Here is a 20162-nt window from a genome sequence, read left to right as displayed (position 1 = left end):
AGAACGGACGGTCATAAGGCAGCACGGACGCTATAGACTGCAAACGTTTGTTTTATATATTTTTTGCCAATTTCCTCTTTCGCATGCTTCGAATAGAACCGGGACATGTCGATTTCCCCTCAACAATTGATCTCTCCGAGGAAGAATCTCCCTCTAAGAGAGAGCAAGAGAAGAAAAAGAAACGGGGCGACAAACAGTTGATGTTACGAAGTAAGCTCTATGTGGCAAAAAAAAAGAAAAAAAAGAAAAGCGATGCGGCGGACCCAACAGCGTATATCGTAATTTGTCCCACACGTGGTTAAAATTAGCTGGTATTTTATACAAATTTGCAGTGTGAATGTGGATAACGAAAGCACGAACAAGGACGACACGGTGCAGCCCAACAAGCGATGGCACGCTTCCGAACATAAAACAGTGAGTTATATAAATCGGCCAATCAAGAAACAAAGATTAACAGTCAGGAATTGTGCTTGTAGAAACCGCCACCGCTCAACGAAGAAATCAGGTAGCACTTAGAGCTGTGCTGGCCGAATCTGCCGTACTTCCTGCCGTGCAAAATTTCATCCGCAGAACACTCGGTCGTGATGCGACTTTAATTGATAGGTCAGAAAACACTTTAGTTTACCAATCGCGGACTTACTAATGCGCGAACTTAGCAGCTAGCTCTATAGCACTTCCTCACGCTTCGTGCGAAACGAAGGTGTCGAAATTAGCAACATCCTCCCAACTGCATCGTGCCCTTCAGTTTAAGCGGGACGATGTGTACGTAATACCCTTGTGTGACAACGGTACAGACACATGCATGCGAGGCACAGGGACGTCGTAAACGACCACAACGCTAACAGCGACAGGCACTGCACAGCAATGCCACAGGCAGTTCGCTCGTGGGCAGAGAAGATCCGAACGGCACCCTGTGTTCGCCGCGTTCCTTTAGCTGATCCGCAAACAAGGCAGCAGGACGGGGCACATCGGTTAAACTCACCATGGTCGTCGCTGACGACGGGAACGAACAAGAAAAATATCCAGCGTATATCCAGCGTGCGCAACGTACGCGTAGAACGGCGAAGCGATGCCGACCAGCTCTTGCTTTCTTTTGCGGCCGCCAGCGAGCGAAACGAATTACGAGCAGGCCGGCGCGCGCGTTGGTGTGCGGCTCAGCGAGCTGAAAACGGAGTGAAAAAAGCAAAAGAAAAGCACAAACAAGAAAGGTAACAAGGAAGCATGCGGAGACACAAAAGCGGAGGACGTACGGTGCAAAATAACATCCGAAAAAAAAAACTAAAACAAAAACGAAAGAATAGACAGGAATGGGAGGAGAGCGACGGCGAGTGAGTTGAAAGAGAGGGACGCGAATTCGTGTCGGAAATCGTGGGCAGCGCACGCGGCGTATCGCGCCAGCAGCGGCGGCGTAGCTGCGGCGGAATTAGCGCGCGCTTTGCTGCTTGCCACCGAAGCCGCGTGGGAAGGTCCAATTGCTCGTTCTCAGCTGAGCACGCGGGCCAGCGTCTCGTAAGAGACGAACAGCAAACAGAAAGAAGCAACTACCTCTAAAAGCGCGCTGGTGATCCGCGCGCGTTTCGACCACGAGCCGCGGTGGCTGGCATCCCGCGCACAGAGCGCGCAGGCAGCGCGCACGCAAGCACACATGGCGGGCGCGCTCATTTGGCGCGAAGCGGCCTGCAGCTTCGCAGCGCGAGAACAGAAGGGATCGCGCAGGCGACCGTGACGACGCTCTCATTAGCGCCCCTGTCTTTATAAAGCTGCTCATGCGCCGAGGAAAGGGGGCTGCGACGCACGGGCTCTCGCACATGCAATTCTGCACGTGCGAGTCTCATTCAGCGTTCCACTGTTACCACCGTGCGGTTCCTCGTTCCTCCAACGCTTCTCTTTATTGCGCGATAAAATATAGGAAGCGCAGGGGGCTCGCTGACAAGGCCAACGTTTCGTAGTGACCTCAAACCAAGCGAATAAAATGCCTTTTCAGCGCTGCATTAGACGTGACGATTCATGGTGCTAAGGCACGCTCTTGGGAGACTCCCCTAAGTCGTCAATTTCCGGCTCAGTATTAGTGTCTTGGTGACGCAACTGTTATAGTTACACGTGCCAAAACCACGATACGAAGCACTGGGACTCTGGATTAATTTTGATCACCTGGGGTTCTGAAGTCGAAAAGAGCTAACAAGCGCGGTTGCCCATTCATATTCAGAGAGAAAGCTATTTACTGAAAAGAAGTGCTACGCCCACGCTTTACCGATTTGGAAAGAATGGGAGGGAGGAACCAACTGGTCGCAAGAAATAAAATATTAAAAAGCATATGCAGATACAACGCATACGTTGGAATCTGTGTGTAGCGAAGCTTCCGTAAAACGGTTAATTAAACGTTTTAGAGCTAACAGCGACGCTTACGAACTTTCTTTTGTTCATTTAGCATAGTTGGCCACAGAGGGTGTCCAACTACCCAAAAGTCATATCCAAATGTTACACTATGTGCTCAACTCACGAGCGCTCCTGTACATTTAGCTAGCTGTATTTACGGTTAGCGATAGCGATGCGACCTCCTCAGTGTTCCACCACAGTCGTGTCCCGTTGAGTTCCAACAAGGTCCGCACTGTAAGTTCACAATCGGAACCAAATTTGCTGCCTTTCTACGCCATCCGAAACCGCAACGATACCACAGGCCGCACAGCTAACCTCCAAATCACGTACGCGCACTACTTACGCGGCGCCGCAGGCCCACAGTCCGGCTCGTGCTTTATCTCACTGCAGCGTGCATGATCACCTACTTATCATATTAAAATACGAATAGAGGTCCATATAGACGCGAACCAATTCCCGCTACGTCCTCGACAACTCGGCGAAGGCCAGCCACACAGTAAGTACTTGTTTCTTACGCTGCGATAAACCCGCCGTTACAAAAACGCAGTACTTTCTGCCCGGGAGTATTCGAGTCGCGACAAAGTAATCGGTGACGCTTTTGTCGTTTCTCGCACTGCACCAATTTGTCGCGCTTGCGAGTAGGGGTCGACGTCTGCCACCGGCAGACATATACGCACGCACTCTTCAAGACGTACCGAGAGCACAGAAGTCTCCACGGCCATTCATCGCACCAACCACCGCTCTCGCAGAAACACTGCCGTAAAACACTTGACTGAACGGGTACACGCTGGCGTCCGCCCGAGACGAGGCGTCAGCGACGAGGCAATCATAGGCAGAAGGGAAGCGAAAACGAATGGCCTGCGACAGCCCTCTGTGGCACCGCGCCAGCGACGCCGGTGCATGCCCACGGCTTCGAGCCACTTACAGGCTTCGTCGCGGGGTTTTACGAGCAGAGAAAGCGGACCGCGTGTCACGCACACTCGTTCAGCGACGGAACAGTGTAGCCGGCGACATGGGCACCGGGTGCGCAGTGGATCTTCCTGAGCGCGAAAGTAATAAAACGTCACGTGTTCTTCGTGTGAGAGCGGTTTGAGGCGGCAGGCTCGTACGACTACGCCCCGAGCGTAATTTAGGGGCTCGTCTGAAATATGTCTTCGCGAAGCAACTGTGGCGCGGATGCCTGCCTATCCTTGTCGATAAACGCGCAATCGAGTTTTTGACGCTAAACGGCATCAGCGAGTGACATGACCACATGACACCTTCAGGTGAATCCAGTTTAGGAAGGAACTTGAATGTGGCGGCGTCGAGGCGCACAGGCGAAACGTTGCTTCAAATGGCCAGATATGTGCGTAGGCGTAAGCCTCCGTGTTCCCTACAAAATGGCGCTGCCAAGAGCCACACGACCCTAGTTCTCTGTACCAACGGCATCTTCAGCTGGTCGTTTCGGAGCGCTCCAGACCGATCTCGCGAGGAGCGTTGTCTTCGACTGGTCGGACGTGAGTGCCCGCCTTGCTTTCGGCTGGTCCTTTTCAATCACTGTCCATCCGCATAGAGCGCTCTCAGGTGCCCCGAGAGCAGTCGTCAAGACTGGCAGCGTTTTCAGCCGCGTCATCACAACACAGCGTCGCCGTCGTTGATGACGGTCCACAGCATGCTGGCGTCTCAACAGATGCTCGTCCCAATGTCGCGTCCACCATTTTTCCTGGCAGCGTCGGGGGCTTTGGTAGACTTGGTTACGCGAAATCTGACCTTTTGTTTGTGTGAAGTCGCGTGGTTTTCCTGTCATTTCCTCCTCCGAGAACGAAGCACACGTTCGGCTTGCGTGCTTGTCCTCTCCCTCTTGAGTCGGAGGTGGAAGGCGAGCACGCCATCAGGTTGTTCACTTTGCTCTCTTCTGTTCCCTTGCATATGTCGCAATTGTTCTGCCTCTCTTATCCTGCGTCCAATGAGCTCGATTTTGATACGTTACAAGACGCACTATCAGGGGGGCCAGAAGGAGTACAGGGGAGATCAGCTGACTATCATAACGTCTCGCGCTCTGTGACATACCAGTAGTTACAAGTTGTCAAACACGTAGTGAAACCTTCACAAACGACGATCCAAGGACCGCGACCTGCCAACCGTCAATAATAATGTCACCGAAAGCCGACAACGAACGCGGCGCGAACCATCGCTATCATCGTGCAGCCATCGAGACGTGCGCACTCACCCCAGTGATCGCGCTGTCTTCGCGAGCTCGCCAGTAATAATCCCAGAACGATACGAGGCGCAGTTGCACGAACGACAGCCACTGTCCCATTGTCACGAAGCAGTTCTCCTCGGTCCGCCAATGGCCGACGCCGTAGCGACTGCAGGAGAGGCCCGAGAACACGCCGCGGCTACGGCTACGGAGCGTGCGGCCTGAAGCCGCGGGGCGTCAAACAGCCCCAACCGCCGCTGCCGCCGCCGCATGCCGCGGAGACGCCCGCCGCGCTGACGAAGACGTGCGCATACACGCCGCCACGACACCCGACACCGCGGCGGCAGAGGCAACGTGCGTCCGACGGGGCGGACGAAGAACCGCTCTCGCACGCGCACCCACCGAGAGCGAAGAAAGGCCGGCGAACGGCAACGCGACACCGCATCCAGACACCGCACGAACAGACGATGACGGAGGAGGAGGAGGAGGAGGAGGGAGACACCGCGCAAAGCGTGAGCAATGAAGCACGCGCGAGACGCACGCATGCGAATTACTCCGAGATCGGGCGACCGACCACGCAAATTCCGCAGCGCACTCGGGCATGGTACACACGCCCTCTGCGTTTACGAGGAAGATACGTCACCGTAAAGACAGCGTGCGACTGCACACAACGGGGCATCGCTGGAATAGCATGCCGGGCTCTTGGCATGCGCGTCAAGTCAACACACAGATTCGAATCTGCAGATATATCAACCAGAGTCTACACATATAAGCAGATTGTAGTTTCGGGTAGATAATGATTCTTTCTATAGACCACATGCATCGGTCGGTCTGTGTAACAATCAACTTCAGTCAATACGTAAATCAATGAGTCAATAATTATGGGTATGCTTCGAATACCGCAAGCCACCTTGCTAAAATGAGTAATCCTAAGACGGTGCTATTATTAAAACGCACTATTAAAATATAAGAAAGCTCTCTTAAGCGAAACGAGGAAATCGTTCTTACATAATGTGCGTTAGCAGAACCATCCGACATACCTTATACATTCTAAATAGAAGCCCTTGGCTGATTCCCTTTTTAAGCACATGTCACGAAAGGAACAGTTCAATATCGCGCAGAGCTACTATGTTGAATAGCCAAGATAAATGACAATACAGACACAAATAACTTGTCCCGTGAGAAACTGTATATCTTATTTGCTAAACCGCTGGTGCTCTTACACATTTAGATTGTGAGACTTGATTTGTAATCGGTAATAGATTGCTATTTCCGACTTATGTATATTTAGTTGTGCTATTTTTCCTCGCTGCCTTTCTTTCTAGTCACTTGTTGTGTCTGCATCTGTAAGGCGGTTTCCAACGACTTCATTTGATATACATTGCATTTCTTTTTTAACCCTATCCCCCCCTTTTTCTTACGTTTAAACTTGAAATCTAAAAAAAGAAAACAATTTTTTTCTGTTGCCCAAATGTTTTCTTTCATTTTTTATGTGTATTTTCCTTCTGCCAAGAAATCAAATAGCAACTTAAAGATTTTGCACTTGTGTTAGCATTCTTCTGTTTTTTGTACAAGATAAATGCTGAAATGAAGTTGAAAGGGAAAAAAATGGTAATACTTAGTGGGGAATGCTGGAGGCAAAATCCATTCGTTAGTAGGATCTTAAATATTAGTTAATTTTCGCTTTACTTTCATTAAATCGTACCGGCTTTCGGGCGGAAACACTGCAGAAGGTGTTACGTTAACTGTTCGTTCATTTCCAAAGCAGTTATTTGCTTACAGAATTCTGACAGCATTAATCTGATAACAAGAGTGAGATATCATAAACTGTGAATTTCCGATGTTACAGGCTGCTGCTTCGGGAATTAGAAGCTCGCACAGAAAGTCACTTCTCGGAAATAATTTCCAACTTACTACTCCAGAAATCTGGTGCAGTAATCTTGCATAGCCTAGTATTTCCATTTATTTACATTTTGCGTCGTTTATCCCTATCCCATCTTGGTGTTCTCCCACAGGGGACAAACAGGTCAGGAGCATGTCCTTCAGGTTGACTTCCCCAAATTTCCGTGATCTCCCTTTTGCGTTGCAAAAGCTCTGAATAGTTCTTTTCTTTGTGGTTGTTGTTTTTAGGTGTCGCAGCACCTTTTCCCTTTTCTTTCTTTTTTCTTTTTTTACACTTCCGTTTTACTTACGTACTTACCCAGTCCCAAAGAACATTGCTCTTCAATTCACCCACAAGTCAGTAGCCTCTCGTAATAGATAGTTATAATTTCATTCTTCAGTTACTTTCTATATTAAAGGGCCCCTCACCAGGCCCCATAGCAAATTTTTTTTACACACTGGAAGTTGTTACGTGTCCTCTATAGAGCGTTCTGCGGCAACAAATTTTCAAATCGGCTCATTAATAGCCGAGAGAGAAATATTTCAGGGCCGCGAACCCATGATTTCAGCAGACGGGCTCCACTGCCAAGCAAGACGCTCTCTCCACTCGCCCGACTAGCCTCCGCAAGCGAAATTCCTTCCCTGCGTTCTCCCATACCGTACCTCGAGGATCGCGTGACGCATACGTCACAGGCGCCGCCTTAATTTTATTTTTCTCCTCGCTGTTTTTTTTTTTTTTTTTCGGCGCAGCGCACTTCCGCTGACGGCGTCGCGCGCGAGCCGTTGTTTCGTTCGCGCAGCGCACGATTTTGCGCGCTGTGCACAAGGACACACGACTAGCGGTATAATTCAGTGCTACACGAACACTGAGGCAGAACAAGCGGATCGCAGAGCATGATCACGCGCTGGAACACGGTAGAAAATGGCATAGTTTCGGTACCTTTGCACGTGACTGCACGACCGTGGGAACAAGCAGACGAAGCGGAAGTACAACTCTCCTGCTTCGGTGCGAACTAAAACAAAAAACACGCAGACATTCCGTTTGTGCGTTTCATTATTTCTCTAAACTTCAATTCAAGAAAAAGATCGCACAAATAACAGATGTTGCCTTGAACAATTACCGAAGTCACGTGTCACTACGAGCGACGTCACACTGCGGACACGAGCACGTAGGCGCAGGGACACGAGGACGTCACCGTCGGGCTTGGAGCGTGGTCGCCGCGGTGGAAAGGGGAAACGGCGTTCGGATTCAAATTTCAGACCTTTCTGCGGCGCGTAGCGATGTAATTAATTGCAAACACGATCGTTAGCGCGCATTGTATGCTCTGCGCTTGTCGGCTCAAGGAGGAGGAGGAGGAGGAAAGAGAAAAGAAGGCAGGGAGGTTAACCAGAATAACGTCCGGTTGGCTACCCTACACCGGGGGAATGGGAAAGGGGAAAACAAAGATCACAGGGAGAGAGAGGAGGGAAGGAAAGAAGGAAATTGCGGCGAGTTCGCTGACGCGTGTGGTCTTACAGAAATCGCGTTAATAGTCACAGATGGTCGCACAAACCCGTCGTCCTTAAGAAACACAAAAGCGCCTTCACCGCTTTATGGGCCGACGGGCGATGGGGGCGGTGTCGGCTCAAAATGGCCAGAGCTGGTGAGGGGCCCTTTAAGTTCAGTAGTTCTTAGGCATTGCCCTTCGTCATTTTTGTCATGCTACAGGACTGTGCGAGAATGTTTCAGCAGGCTCTGCAACAATCACTTAACGTTTTCTTTTTTCTTGCGCTCGGTACCCAGCTTATCGACAATGCCGCATATTCCAGCCCATCTCCTGAAAAGGCACAGTATAACGCAATGCATCCCAGCGGGCATCAAAAGCTGCGCGTGCCAACCGTACGCGAAGCCGCCGCCTCCGAGGAGCATTTGCAAAGGGGTGGTCGCGCGCAGCACACGTCCGCAGCGCGATCATCCCACGTGGGCGGAGCACCGCCTCGTAGGATCGCGTTTCCTTCCTGCCTCGATATGCAAAAGAAACTGTTTGTGCATTTGGGGAGGCATCGGCGGCGCTGAGGTAACCGCGCGAGCGACTCCCTGTCGGCGCATCGCGTCGCCTACACGGCCGACCTTTCGCGGAGGTCATCGCCGCGCTGCCTTCGGAAAGGACGGCAGTAAACGGGCGCACTCGGGGAGGCGCCGAACGGACAAGTCTGTTCCGAAAAGTACGGCGCTCCTTTGGTCACTCTCGCCAGCACGCCGTTGCGAGTTTCCAACCTTTAGCAATAGGTTCTACTCCATGAATAGCGCACCTACGATGGGCGTTCAGGGAGTTCGTATTATCGGTACCATAAATTTAAGACATGTAGGTGTACGGTGGCCATCACCGTACGCCGTCATCAACCCGGCACGAATCTGTTCGGCATTGGGTCCTTTCAAAGGCAGAAAGCGGGTCACTGCTCGTGCTTTAGTCAACTTTTCCGATGGACGCTGCCATTTTTGTACTAGGAGGGTTCCGCGGTAGAGTTTCCTGAAATAACGTTTGTAGAAAACTCTGTTCCACGGTACATCTAGAACACAATTTTTATGTTTCGCTAAAGCTAAAGAAACGTGGGCTCATTTTGATCCCTATCGTGTGCGCCTGTTCCCCCAAAATTTATCGTACCAATATACCAACTTTATCCCGCTCGTACGGGTATACATCATCACGGTTGGCATACGAAACGGCGAATCTTCACAGGCGATTCTCGATGTGCTCACTCACAAGTACGGTACAAGTTTTCTCGTGTGTCATGCACAAATAGCAAACGCGCACTTGGCGGTTACGACTTCTAAAAACGAGACTTCTAAAGAGAGGTAAACCAGCCGATAAATGGATATAGTAGTTGTGCGCGCTCTCTGGCTGAACCATGCGTCGCAAGATGTCACAGTACACCTCGCCATTTTAATACATTGTCGCCAAACGTCGCCCGTTGACCGCCACATAATAATCGATCGTTCGATCAATCAATCAATAATTTATTTACTGTGCCCAGGAACAACCATAAGGTCTGAGTGCTGGCGCAGGAGTATTATTATTATTATTATTATTATTATTATTATTATTATTATTATTATTATTATTATTATTATTAAATAGCTTGCACGGCTGGTACAACAGCGAATCGAATACATCACATTGCGGGTCTAATCCCACCCATATAAGAACTAAGCCATGAGTTCTTGCATGTATTCGTAATAGGTGGTGCACTCGTGAAAGGAAGCAGGCGAAGCAAGTTGGTGAGCGAAGAGGTATCCAACTACAAAGCTAATGTCGGTTGTCATTGTAAATTAACATTACACTGAGTGCAGCTGTGTGCACACCCGTCTCTCCCTCCACCCCCATCTCCCCTTCCCCTTCATTATGATTTTTTTTTTTTTCTAGAAGAACAGCACGTGAATACACGAGCGCAACTTTTCCAGATCACGATATCAGAAGTATAGCCAATGCCTTATCGATACACGAACGTTTCCATCATTTCGCTTCAATAAATCGGGTGTAACTATCATGTTGTGATAACGTGTACGACTAAAATCAATAGCAATGGAGCGATGGCGACGACCAGAAGAACCCGCGAGCAAGGAGCCCGAAAGAGAGAAACAGAGCAGCGGCACCATGTCTTCTCTTCGCGCGGAGCGGTTCACGGGGTCAAACCGCGGGAATCCGCGCTACAAGCGAAGGGCGCGTCCTTCGCAAGGACCCGCGGCGAGCTGACATGCAAGCGGGCGGCCCCCGGATTAAAGTCCCGCCGGTCGGCGGCCGCCTCCCCCCCCCCCCTCGCCGGAGCACGCGCAGAGCGATCCTCGCTCGGACTGGGCCACAACCGGTTAAAAGAGCAGGGAGAGCACGACGGTCACGAGAGGCTGCTTCTCGCCGAGCTCCTCGCGCACACGCGCTGTACGCGCCCGCCGCCAAAGCGAGAAGTCTCACGGGGAAGGGGAGAAAAGGCTAATCGGTCACTCATCGCAACAACACCGAGTCTGTACGACCTTCACACCACCACTTGGAGAGCACTCTCCACTCTCTTCAGTGCGCCGTCGAACGACGTTCCAGCAGATGAAGTTCGATTTAGACTCAGTTTTTTCCTATCTCGCGTGGACCTGAAAAGGCGCCCTGCAGCTACTGCTTGTCCGACGAGCAAGCAAATAAGATAAAACTGGAATTAAATAACGATAAGCCAACATGAGCAGCGACACGCAAAACAGCAGCAATTATGCGCGTAAGATAGGGATGTATCACAATCGACACGCATGTGCACTTGCATTTACTCGTCGCATTTAATGTACGGTATGCCAAAACAAGCGTCACGGTTTTATTGTCAGCGCCTCTTACTGCATTTCAAGCACAGATGTTTGAAATATCGCTCATGTAAGGGATTTTCTTTTCTTAATGCGCTGAACAGAAGCATAAACCACCTATGCGCATCCATCATCCCTATTTGGGCATGAACCTGGTCGCGAGGGACAATGCGATCGCTAACTCAATACGTTGCAAAGAGAAAGAATAAAGGAAGCCACGGCATCTCCGATATAGCTGGAGACTCAGATTTCCGTTGATCGCAGCGTGTATTTCTTGGTTCTTTCTTGGCCTGTAGCTTCTTCCAAAAGTTATTCGCGTATGTTTTCCGAAGACTGAATAACGTTGACATACATCTGCGAGCAACCAGACTCATCAAATGCATTTGTTCTCAGCGATTCCCGCGGAACTCTCAATTCAGTTGGCGGGCGCCAATTACCGTTCAATGTCCTGTATTACGCGAAGTATACAAGGCAGATCTATCAACGCTATCACAAGTTATCTAAGGAAACGAGGCAGCTGATGATGTTGCGACTTCAGCAAACCTTGACTCCACGGATGTTGCCAGTGCTACTTCGACGATGCCCAGCTGCTTATACCCCGGATACCCGCAACGTTCACGCTCGTACGAACGTGTCGAGAGATGATATGTTACACCCATCTCCGAACGCGCCTTAACCCACAGTGCAAGGTCACTTCTGCTCTCAAGTTACGCGTCGGATGCATTAACGCGGCACATCGCCGACAGTGACAAGGGCATGCGCCGAGAACTTGGCATCCCGACGCTGGTGGATACTGCAGTCAGCCTGAGCACTTGTCTCACTTTCCGCAGTTGTTGAACGACAACTTTCAGCAGTTGTCGTTCGGCGCTGCAGAGCAAGTTCCAACAGCTCGGACTTTCTCGGAGCTGTTGAAGTCAGACAAAAATTTAAGAATTGTGCTGCATTCCGCCAGGTACTCCCTGCCGGTCCCAACGTAGGAGACGCCCGCTACGCGCTAAGCACGTCCTGCAGGACCACAAAAGGTTTTCCAGTCCATTTCTCTTTTTTATTCATGATTTGGGAAGTTACCGCAAAGAACACACGGGAAGAAGAAAGAGACAACACGATGCCCCGTGTGTTCTTGTGATGGTCCCGTGTATTCCTTGCGGTAACTTCCCAAATCATGATACACCCACTGGCCTGCACCCATACTGTTCTAAGTTTCTTTCTTCCTCTACAAGCGCGTGTGTGGCGTGCCTAGCTTTTAGGAGGCAATTACTAGCCTTCTCCTCTTTCTCCTTCCAGTGCTTACAACAACAACAACAACAACAACAATAATAACAATAATAACAATAATAATAATAATAATAATAATAATAATAATAATAATAATAATAATAATAATAATCATAATAATTGGAAGCGCGTCTTGGGTTTTAGGTGAAAGCGTGCAGTACATTTGGCGCGAAAACAACAACGTCCATAGCGGAAACACCAAGCGCTTTGCGCTTCCTATATGATTATTATTTTTTGTACATTACGAAATGCGTCATTCATCGTCTTGCATGTAACACATTAAATTTACAAGATTTCACATATATGCAAGTGAAATTTCATTTTTATATTCATTCAGCCTTGTCCACCTGCGTCTCGGCCAATCATCCATAATGGTTACGATGCCACAACGTCTGAGGACTGCAACAACTACAACAACAACAACACCGACGACGACGACAACAACAACAACAACACGAATGTGAAACAGGGCAGCGGGGACGCACCTGTGCTTGCCGGAGGTAGGCCTCCAATTCCTGGTAGGGATCGTGCTTGTTGCTAGGCATCATGGCGTTCAGGACAGGACATCGGGACGAGGCCTGTGCGTAGCCCCCTCAGCCCCGTCGATGTCGGTCCGCATGTCCGCCGCCTGCGAGAAGCGGAAAGACGACCCGTCTCACTCGCCAGCACCTCCTACAGAACGAAGTGCACGGTGCTCGCAGAGATTCGCGACCGATAACGCAAATTCGCGCCCGCTCAAGTACCTGTTTGCGCCCGCTTTCATTTACTGCCATGCTTGTTAGGCGCGCAGCCCTTAGTACCACGATGCGACATGAACAGCACTGTCAGATTTCGTCATTCCCCATACGAAAAAATTCCAAAGAACGTATAGCTTCCGAATTTCTGGAAATATCGCTGCGCATTGGCTCTGCAAATACGGGAGAAAATGGCGTTTTTCTCCTGCTCTAGCGATATACATCTCAGCACGGCCAGTAAGGTAACGACCTCGATCACCACCTGCGTGAAAAAAAAGTACGCGCGCATGCGTAGGCACGCACGCTGTCTCTCAGCAAACAACACTGTTAGATGGTCTCGCTTTTACGCCGCATTTTTTATGCATCAGACAGCTACGGAAGATTGACACGAGCCGCTTTAATCATTAACCGCGTGTAAAACATACCGACCGGGGGGTTACAGCGCCATTCTCGCGCAGGGAAAAACAGACGCGCCGATGGCCGATCAAAAATTATATTATGGGCTTTTACGCGCCAAAAGCACGATCTGATCGTGAGGCACGCCGTGGTGAGGGGCTCCAGAAATTTGGACCACCTATGGTTCTTTAACGTGCATCTAAATGTGTGTTCTCGCATTTCGCCCCAATCGAAATGCGGCCACCGTGGCCGGTATTCGTGATCGCGACCTCGTGCTCAGCAGCCCAGCACCGCAGCCACTAAGCAACCACAGCGGGTAATGGCCGATCAACGCCAGACGGAAAAATACGCCACGCGGCTTCCCCTTTGGCGCAGCACCCCGGGCGACTCGCGCAGAGACGATGCGGGACCGTGCCCGCCAAGCAATGACCGCGGTGCAGTCAGCCACAAACGGTGGTGCAACAGCCAGCCCTGTATATAAACACGCATCAGCGAGGGTAGGGAGGCACGGGCCGAGACGGAAGGCGGCGTCAGGGATCGCCGTTGTTCCGACTGCCGCCGCCGCCGCCCAGCGCAGAGAGAGACGGCGGCCGACCTTGACTTCGCCCCGTCGGGCGGTTGCAGAAAAGTGTTCCGTCAGAGCAGAGAGAAGCCAGCGGGACGCCCGCCCGGCGATACGAAACGCATTCGAGCAAGCAAATGCTGTAAGAAAAAAAAAAAAAAGGGCGAAGCGCCATAAAGCACCATGCCGAGTCTTCTGCTCCACACTCGCTTTCGCCGGCCTGCGAACGACACTTGTTCGGAGTCGCGTCGCGAGAGGCGCGACGGATGCTCTCGAGGGGGCGAGAGGGGGCCACCCGAATGGGGGGCCCCACATGTACCGCATTCGCACAAATGTAACGCGTACAAATCCGCTTCGCTGTAGGTCTGTTAATTTGCAGCCATCGTAATACATATTTTCTTCTTTTCTTTTTCAGAGCATTCAGCTCAAAAGTCAAGAAGCCTCGACTACAGAGCAGAAAAAGGCCAACTACACAGTTCGTGGCGCACCAAACTCCGCAATAATACGCACCAAACTCCGCAACAGTGAGAAAACGACGGAGCGTAGAAGCAGCACACCCAACCCACATTTTCCTTTGGGCAAAAGTGTTGGTGAGCAGTAATAACTTTCGTAAGACTTGGTTTACTCAGTGTCCCTTCTCATGACAGTCACAGGTTCTTGATTGTTTTTAAGTCGTAATCCATCTTCATGTCTTCATTATTCCTATTTGTTTGTTTGTATCCCTCACCAAATCTGAAGCAGAATGAGTGCACCGTCCTATCTTTCAAGCTAACAGAAAACATTGATAGGAGCCGCTACATTGCTGTTTTGTCCGAAAGAAATTCGGACAAAACAGGTGTTGGGCTGCTACGCTCGAAGTCGCAGGATCGAATCCCGGACATGGCGGCCGCATTTCGATGGGTGCGAAATGCGAAAACACTCGTGTGCTAAAAATTAGGTGTACATTAAGGAACCTCAGGTGGTCCAAATTATTCCGGAGCCCTCCACTACGATGTGCCTCATAATCAAATCGTAGGTTTCGCACGTAAAACCCCGCAATTTAATTTAATTTAGACATGATGAGCTTTCAGGCGCCCGTTTTACAGATACCTATTAGTGTAACTCGATTTTGTTCTACGACTCCACTGGGCGTCCTTTAAAAGGCGCCAGCTGGTGTCATTATTGTATTTTAAACATACTGTCTTTTTAGATACCATAAATGATTCAGTTCGGTGCACCATCGACTTGAATGATTTATGGTTCCGTAACCGTGCCACCACTAGCACCATCGTGGTACAGTTGTGGTCCCGTTACATTTGAGAAAATGCGGTAAAGCCCCTGCCGTTGTTCCCGGTGCGCCCCATTCGACAGCAGCAGCGCGCTTCGGCACCCGAAACTTGAACGGCAGATAAAAAGAAAGCGACGCAATAAAATGCAACGAAGGCAAACAGGCCGCCGACCTGCTAAGACCGACACAAAGTGGCCCACAGAAAGTTGATTGATGGTCGAGGAACACCGGCAGAGGGCCAAGGGCGCATTCGAAATGAACTTTTCAATGGTGCCAGCAGGTTGCTGTATAATGACAAAGCGAGAAAAGAAAACCGCGTGCTCTCGATATTAAACCGCGCAGTGTGGCTGAGTTTTGACAGCAAACTTATTGCACATAAATGTGTTGTCATTTGCCCTAGAGACGATTTGTACCGTCCCTAGAAGGCCAAATGGTCTTGTTTCCGCTTTCGACAGTGCCGTTAGTCCGCGCTACATGGTAAATCAGCAGTGTCCCGCTGATTCGCATCGTTACAAACTAAAGCGGCAAGGCGCCTGGTGTCGCCCAAGATGAGCAATTGCGAGAACTCAACACTACGGCCACGACCTTGCGGCGTCCATACTGCAGCGACTCGGAGCCGTCTGAAAAAAAAACTAAATATACGACGGCATTCTGAGCTTTCCAACCGAGTATTCATAAATCTTCAATTAATACTTGACCCTGCAAGGATTGGGGTCGGGCATGAAATAGGTGGTAGCTGGCCATGCCGTCGTCCAACTCATCCACGCTGAGGACGTTGTTGAAGGGAGAGACTTGTTCTCATCGAGAACGAGGAATATGGGATTTATTTACAGTATTTACATGAGAACGTTACTGTTCACCAGTCTAGCATGACTGAAAGAGAATGCACACTCAGCAGCCGCGCAACAGCTGCTTATAAACACTCTGTCCTCCCTAGATCCCTAGGTGAGGGAAAACGGCCGTTCAACCTTCGACCAATTCGGACCGCCCAAAGTCATCGTAGCCGACCCGCTTTTAAGGGGGAGGGATTGCACACTCACTTCCGCACCGGTTTCACTGACCACACCAAGGTGAGAGGGTTTTCGCAGACACAGGTCTTGCCCTGAGTAGGCACCTCTTGATCCCAGAGTTGATCCCGCAGACAGTGGCCGCCGTGTCTGTTCATTGACTGACGACTTCTAAGGTCCGTGAGACGGCGCCGCAAAACATCTTGTTCCAGGAGTTCCACCGCTTCAAACAAGCCGTGACGGTGGCGGCTAATCCACTAACAATACTTGGTCCGCCGACTGCGTCTAGACATCCCGGCGCCGCACGGCTGGGGAAGCGGCGCATTGTCGTCCTTACAAAGCGAGTCGCCGGAGCCGACATGCCGGCGCCAACGGGTTGATGACGAGGCGCATGGTCGTCCTTCCAAAGCGAGTCGCCGCAGCGGGCCGGGCAAGTTTCGACGGTCGCTTCCCCGAAGATCGTCAGCCCCCGCAGGTCGAACGTAACAGCCGTAGCTTACGTCGGAAACTACGGAATACTGCTGTTCCCGATAAAAAGTGCAGTTTGGCTTCTGCGGTGCTCCTGGCGAAACCAAAATCTTTGTGCGAATAAGAATATCCGTAGAACTTCCCATAAGATACACAGTACCTAGCCCTCTAGGATCTGCACCGCATTATCGACAACAGATCCTATCGCGCAATTAGGCTCATCAGCTTTTGAAAAAAAAAACTACGCGCCTAAATCCTCCAAAAAGCACTTATCAGCTGACTCGGTGTCAACGCGCGCAAATAGAGTGAATGACAGCAGCGAACAGCGAGGCCGTACAAATAAATGCAGATAACGGCAGAGAAAGAACAGGTCCCGAAGATTCTACTCTCAAGTGATACGCATTAACTCCCTGGCGAGATGGTACTGTTTAAATCATTTCACATGCCTGGACTGCAGAGATTGAGACAGCGCGCAACAGACAAGCGGTCGTACGGGCATCCCCGGTCACCGTCGGTAGGCTTTGCGAAAGGGCAAGCAACCGCGACGCCTTTGCTCAACTACAAATCCTGCGGATGTCGTTCCATCCTGAGCTGAACAGAAAAAATTATTGGAAGGCATGCGAGCCCTCAGACTGCAGCGTTGCGTTTGTGCATTCTGTTCAGTTCACGATAGTCACTAAAGACTCGCTTATCCGATAAGTGATGGAGATAACCCGCCCCTCCGGACCCACCCGACGGGGACTCTACTGTTACACAGGTACAGTGACTCGGTCGTTCTGATGGAAGTAGGCCGCTCCCTGCTGCACAGGCGATAAAGGTTCAACGCACACAAACGGATAGCGACTGCTATCAATGCATCAGCGTTTTATTTAGCATGTTACGACAACTACGTTAGCAGAAGAAATGAGAACAGAAACGTCGTCCGGCCTCTGTTTACGCCGTTTCACATAGTGCTCGCATTTTGCTTCTGCAATTTATACAAGCGATTTTTTTTTCTTCGCGGAAAGGTAAATGCTTAACAGGAGAACCAGTGACGTCAGCCTCCTCTGCGGGAAGAGCTGCCGTCGGGAGAAGAGGAAAGAAAGAGTCCGCACGGCGCACCAGTGGACGTTCGCAGCAAAGAAATGTCTATTCAATTTACTAGCACTTTGCCGTTCGTTTCATAAATGCTACGCGGCAGCATCTACGCGTGACCGTTTATATCGCGGGATGCAGACTTCCTTCCGAACGAGTCCACAGTATCATTAATTGTGCTTGGATGAAAAGCTCCGGGCAAGGAAGTGCCGGGATCGGAGTGCAATAGCACGGAGCGGGGACTGGAATGGCGCTAATTCGCGAAGCACCGGGTGAATTCAAAATAGCATCCCGCGAACTTATTTGTTGTGCAATGCATAAAACTCCACTACGAGCATGCTAAAAAAAGAAAGAAAGCAAATTAAGCAAACTGCAAATTAAGAATTCAGGACGCTGTAGAGGCGATACTAAAACAGGCAAACCGCGTTTTCGTGTTGTCCCCGCGTGCAGTCTCGGTGCAGAAGTACGCTTTGGTGATAAGTCGAAGAGTGAGGGTCACGATAGCTGGCCCCTCGCATCAACTGCGCATGCTCGCAGTGCGTGAAAATAAATGGCGCCAGAAAAGAAAACACAGCTCGCCGGTTGGTTGGGGATCGAAAGCGCTGCTGCATGCTGAAAACAAGGTTGCAGAGCAACGCGTGGCGATAGAGGCTTAAAACGCAAGACGGCACTTAGGCACTCCCAGCCTATCCTTCGAATCCCTTCTTGAAGTTGCCCTGAAAGTTATTAAGCGCAGGGAGTTTTAAAGACGATTTGCCAGCATCAAGTACTTTTCAAGGCTCAGAGGGGCCCGCACTCTCTTCCTTATACATTTGATCGATTAATTAACTGACGTCCGGATCCATTTTCAGAGGCTTCTAGATTCATTTTAATTATTTATCCTAGGATGCCTTAATCTGTGCCGGAATCTCAGCAAACAGGCGTTTAGTACAACGGCGGCGACTACAAACCGCGACGTCGTGCCCAGCAGCTGAGCACCGCAGCAACGAAACCATTGCGGTTGAAGGCTTAACATTTCTCTCTCTCTCTCTCTCTCTCTCTCCTTGGCTACGACTACTTGGCTCGTTCACAGAGAGAACGAACTTTGAGCCAACAGTGCGAAAGCGTCGAGGCGAAACAGTGCATAAAGGCTGCGTTGTCCACAACATACAGCCAGCCAGAGGCGCGAGAAGCCGTACGCACCCCACATGCGGCGCCGCTTTTGCTTTCTTTCTCTCTTGCTCTCCCTTTCCTTTTCATCCCCTCGAAAGCTTTCCCACGGCTAGCGGTGCGCGAAGGAAAACGGTCCAACTCGTGCGGGTCCCAAATATATCGCCCGGGGCACCAGTGGTCAGACGCAGGCCAGGGCTCCTCTCCCATCCTCAAAACTACGCCGCGGGCAGGCCAATAAGGAAGCGCCGCTCCAAAATTAGATCGGCCTTTTGCTATCGTTCTTCTTTCGGTCAACCAATGGGCCACGCTCGGCTGGATCCTAAACGGGCAACTTCTCAGAGTAAGAGGTGAGTGTGCTCGCGAAGGATACAAGCTACTATGCCACCCAACAGCGCCACTCTAAAAGCAAGTTTATTCTCAGCCCGATTTAAGAGGCACCGTACGATAAAGTAACGAGGTGACAGATATAATTAAACAGGAGGCAACGATTACCTTGTAACTCGTGTTACCAGGTGACAAAAGCGCACGAATGAGCAGCAAATACTTAGAAACAGGCAAGGCTAGGCTAAGCAGAGCAATACCTTGATCTGCTTCCCTCTATCAAGATTGCGGCTATGTGTATATACTCAAGTTGCAACTGTTTTCATTCTGCGAGTGCTTTCTGATCCATAGGCAAGGTGTTCACATATGAATACCGAAAACGTTCGTGAACACGGAAAATATAAGCTGGTTATAACCAAAAAACTTTGTTTCGTCATCTAGGAGTTTGCTGCTGACTCTGTGCACGGGCCCCGACAATTAAAATGCTACGAAAGCAGCGGTTCCTCGAACGATTCTTCTGCCGTAATGCGCCAGCTGGTTTGCTAATTTTGCAACGACGTCAATACATTCAAACCACACAATATCATCCTGAAGGGAGAGAGCGAGATAATCAGGTTATCCACATGAGTACGGAGGCGGTTAACAAGTAACATCACGATTCTTTATATGCTGGAAGACGGGTTGTCATCATAAGGCAATCAGCACTGCCTTAGCACGTCGCTGGATGCCTTATCATGAACTTTTCTAAAAATAGTCACGAATGGACAAAAAATGGCGCAGATACGTATCTATTTGTAATCTAGACTGAGCTACAGTATATCCAACATAACATTTTAGACGACGCTCAAGCTTCGCTTTAAGAATGGAACGCCATAGCATTCAAATATCTCTGACTGCCTCTCACGCTTCCCGGCAAATGGAGCGTATGTATAACCGTAATGTTTACCGGGAAACGCTGACGGCGAACGCTATGCACGAAGGCGGGCTTTCTGGTAAAAACGCGGCCTCTTGCGTCGGCAGCGATGCGGCGGAGGCTAGCGCCATCTAGAGGTGTTGCAAGGAACCAGGCGCGCCGCTCCGTGGCCTCCACGATGTCGCGCGCCGGCACGCGCAAATCGCAGACGCCGTGGCCGGTCTATGAACGGTATAAAC

At 50.3% G+C, this 20162-nt stretch overlaps 1 protein-coding gene across 6 annotated transcripts in view; it reads right to left on the bottom strand.

The window, feature by feature from the left end:
• Window positions 1–20162, bottom strand: part of cv-c (RhoGTPase activating protein) — a 453196-nt gene that overhangs the window by 292249 nt on the left and 140785 nt on the right. For 5 of the 6 annotated variants that reach the window (XM_050183837.3, XM_055073551.2, XM_050183840.3 and 2 more), the window contains one exon: window positions 12515–12657. In XM_050183837.3, coding sequence (XP_050039794.1) covers window positions 12515–12577 — 63 coding nt within the window. In that variant the 5' untranslated portion in view covers window positions 12578–12657. Of the gene's footprint in view, window positions 1–4585; window positions 4917–12514; window positions 12658–20162 lie in introns of those variants that run through there. The other variant, XM_050183836.3, reaches the window with a different exon arrangement.

This window comes from Dermacentor andersoni, chromosome 4 (genome assembly GCF_023375885.2).
Source record: "Dermacentor andersoni chromosome 4, qqDerAnde1_hic_scaffold, whole genome shotgun sequence".
In the NCBI taxonomy this organism is placed as follows: Eukaryota; Metazoa; Arthropoda; class Arachnida; order Ixodida; family Ixodidae; genus Dermacentor; species Dermacentor andersoni.
Note: the sequence above shows the minus strand (reverse complement) of the source record. Positions and strands in the feature narration are given on the sequence as shown.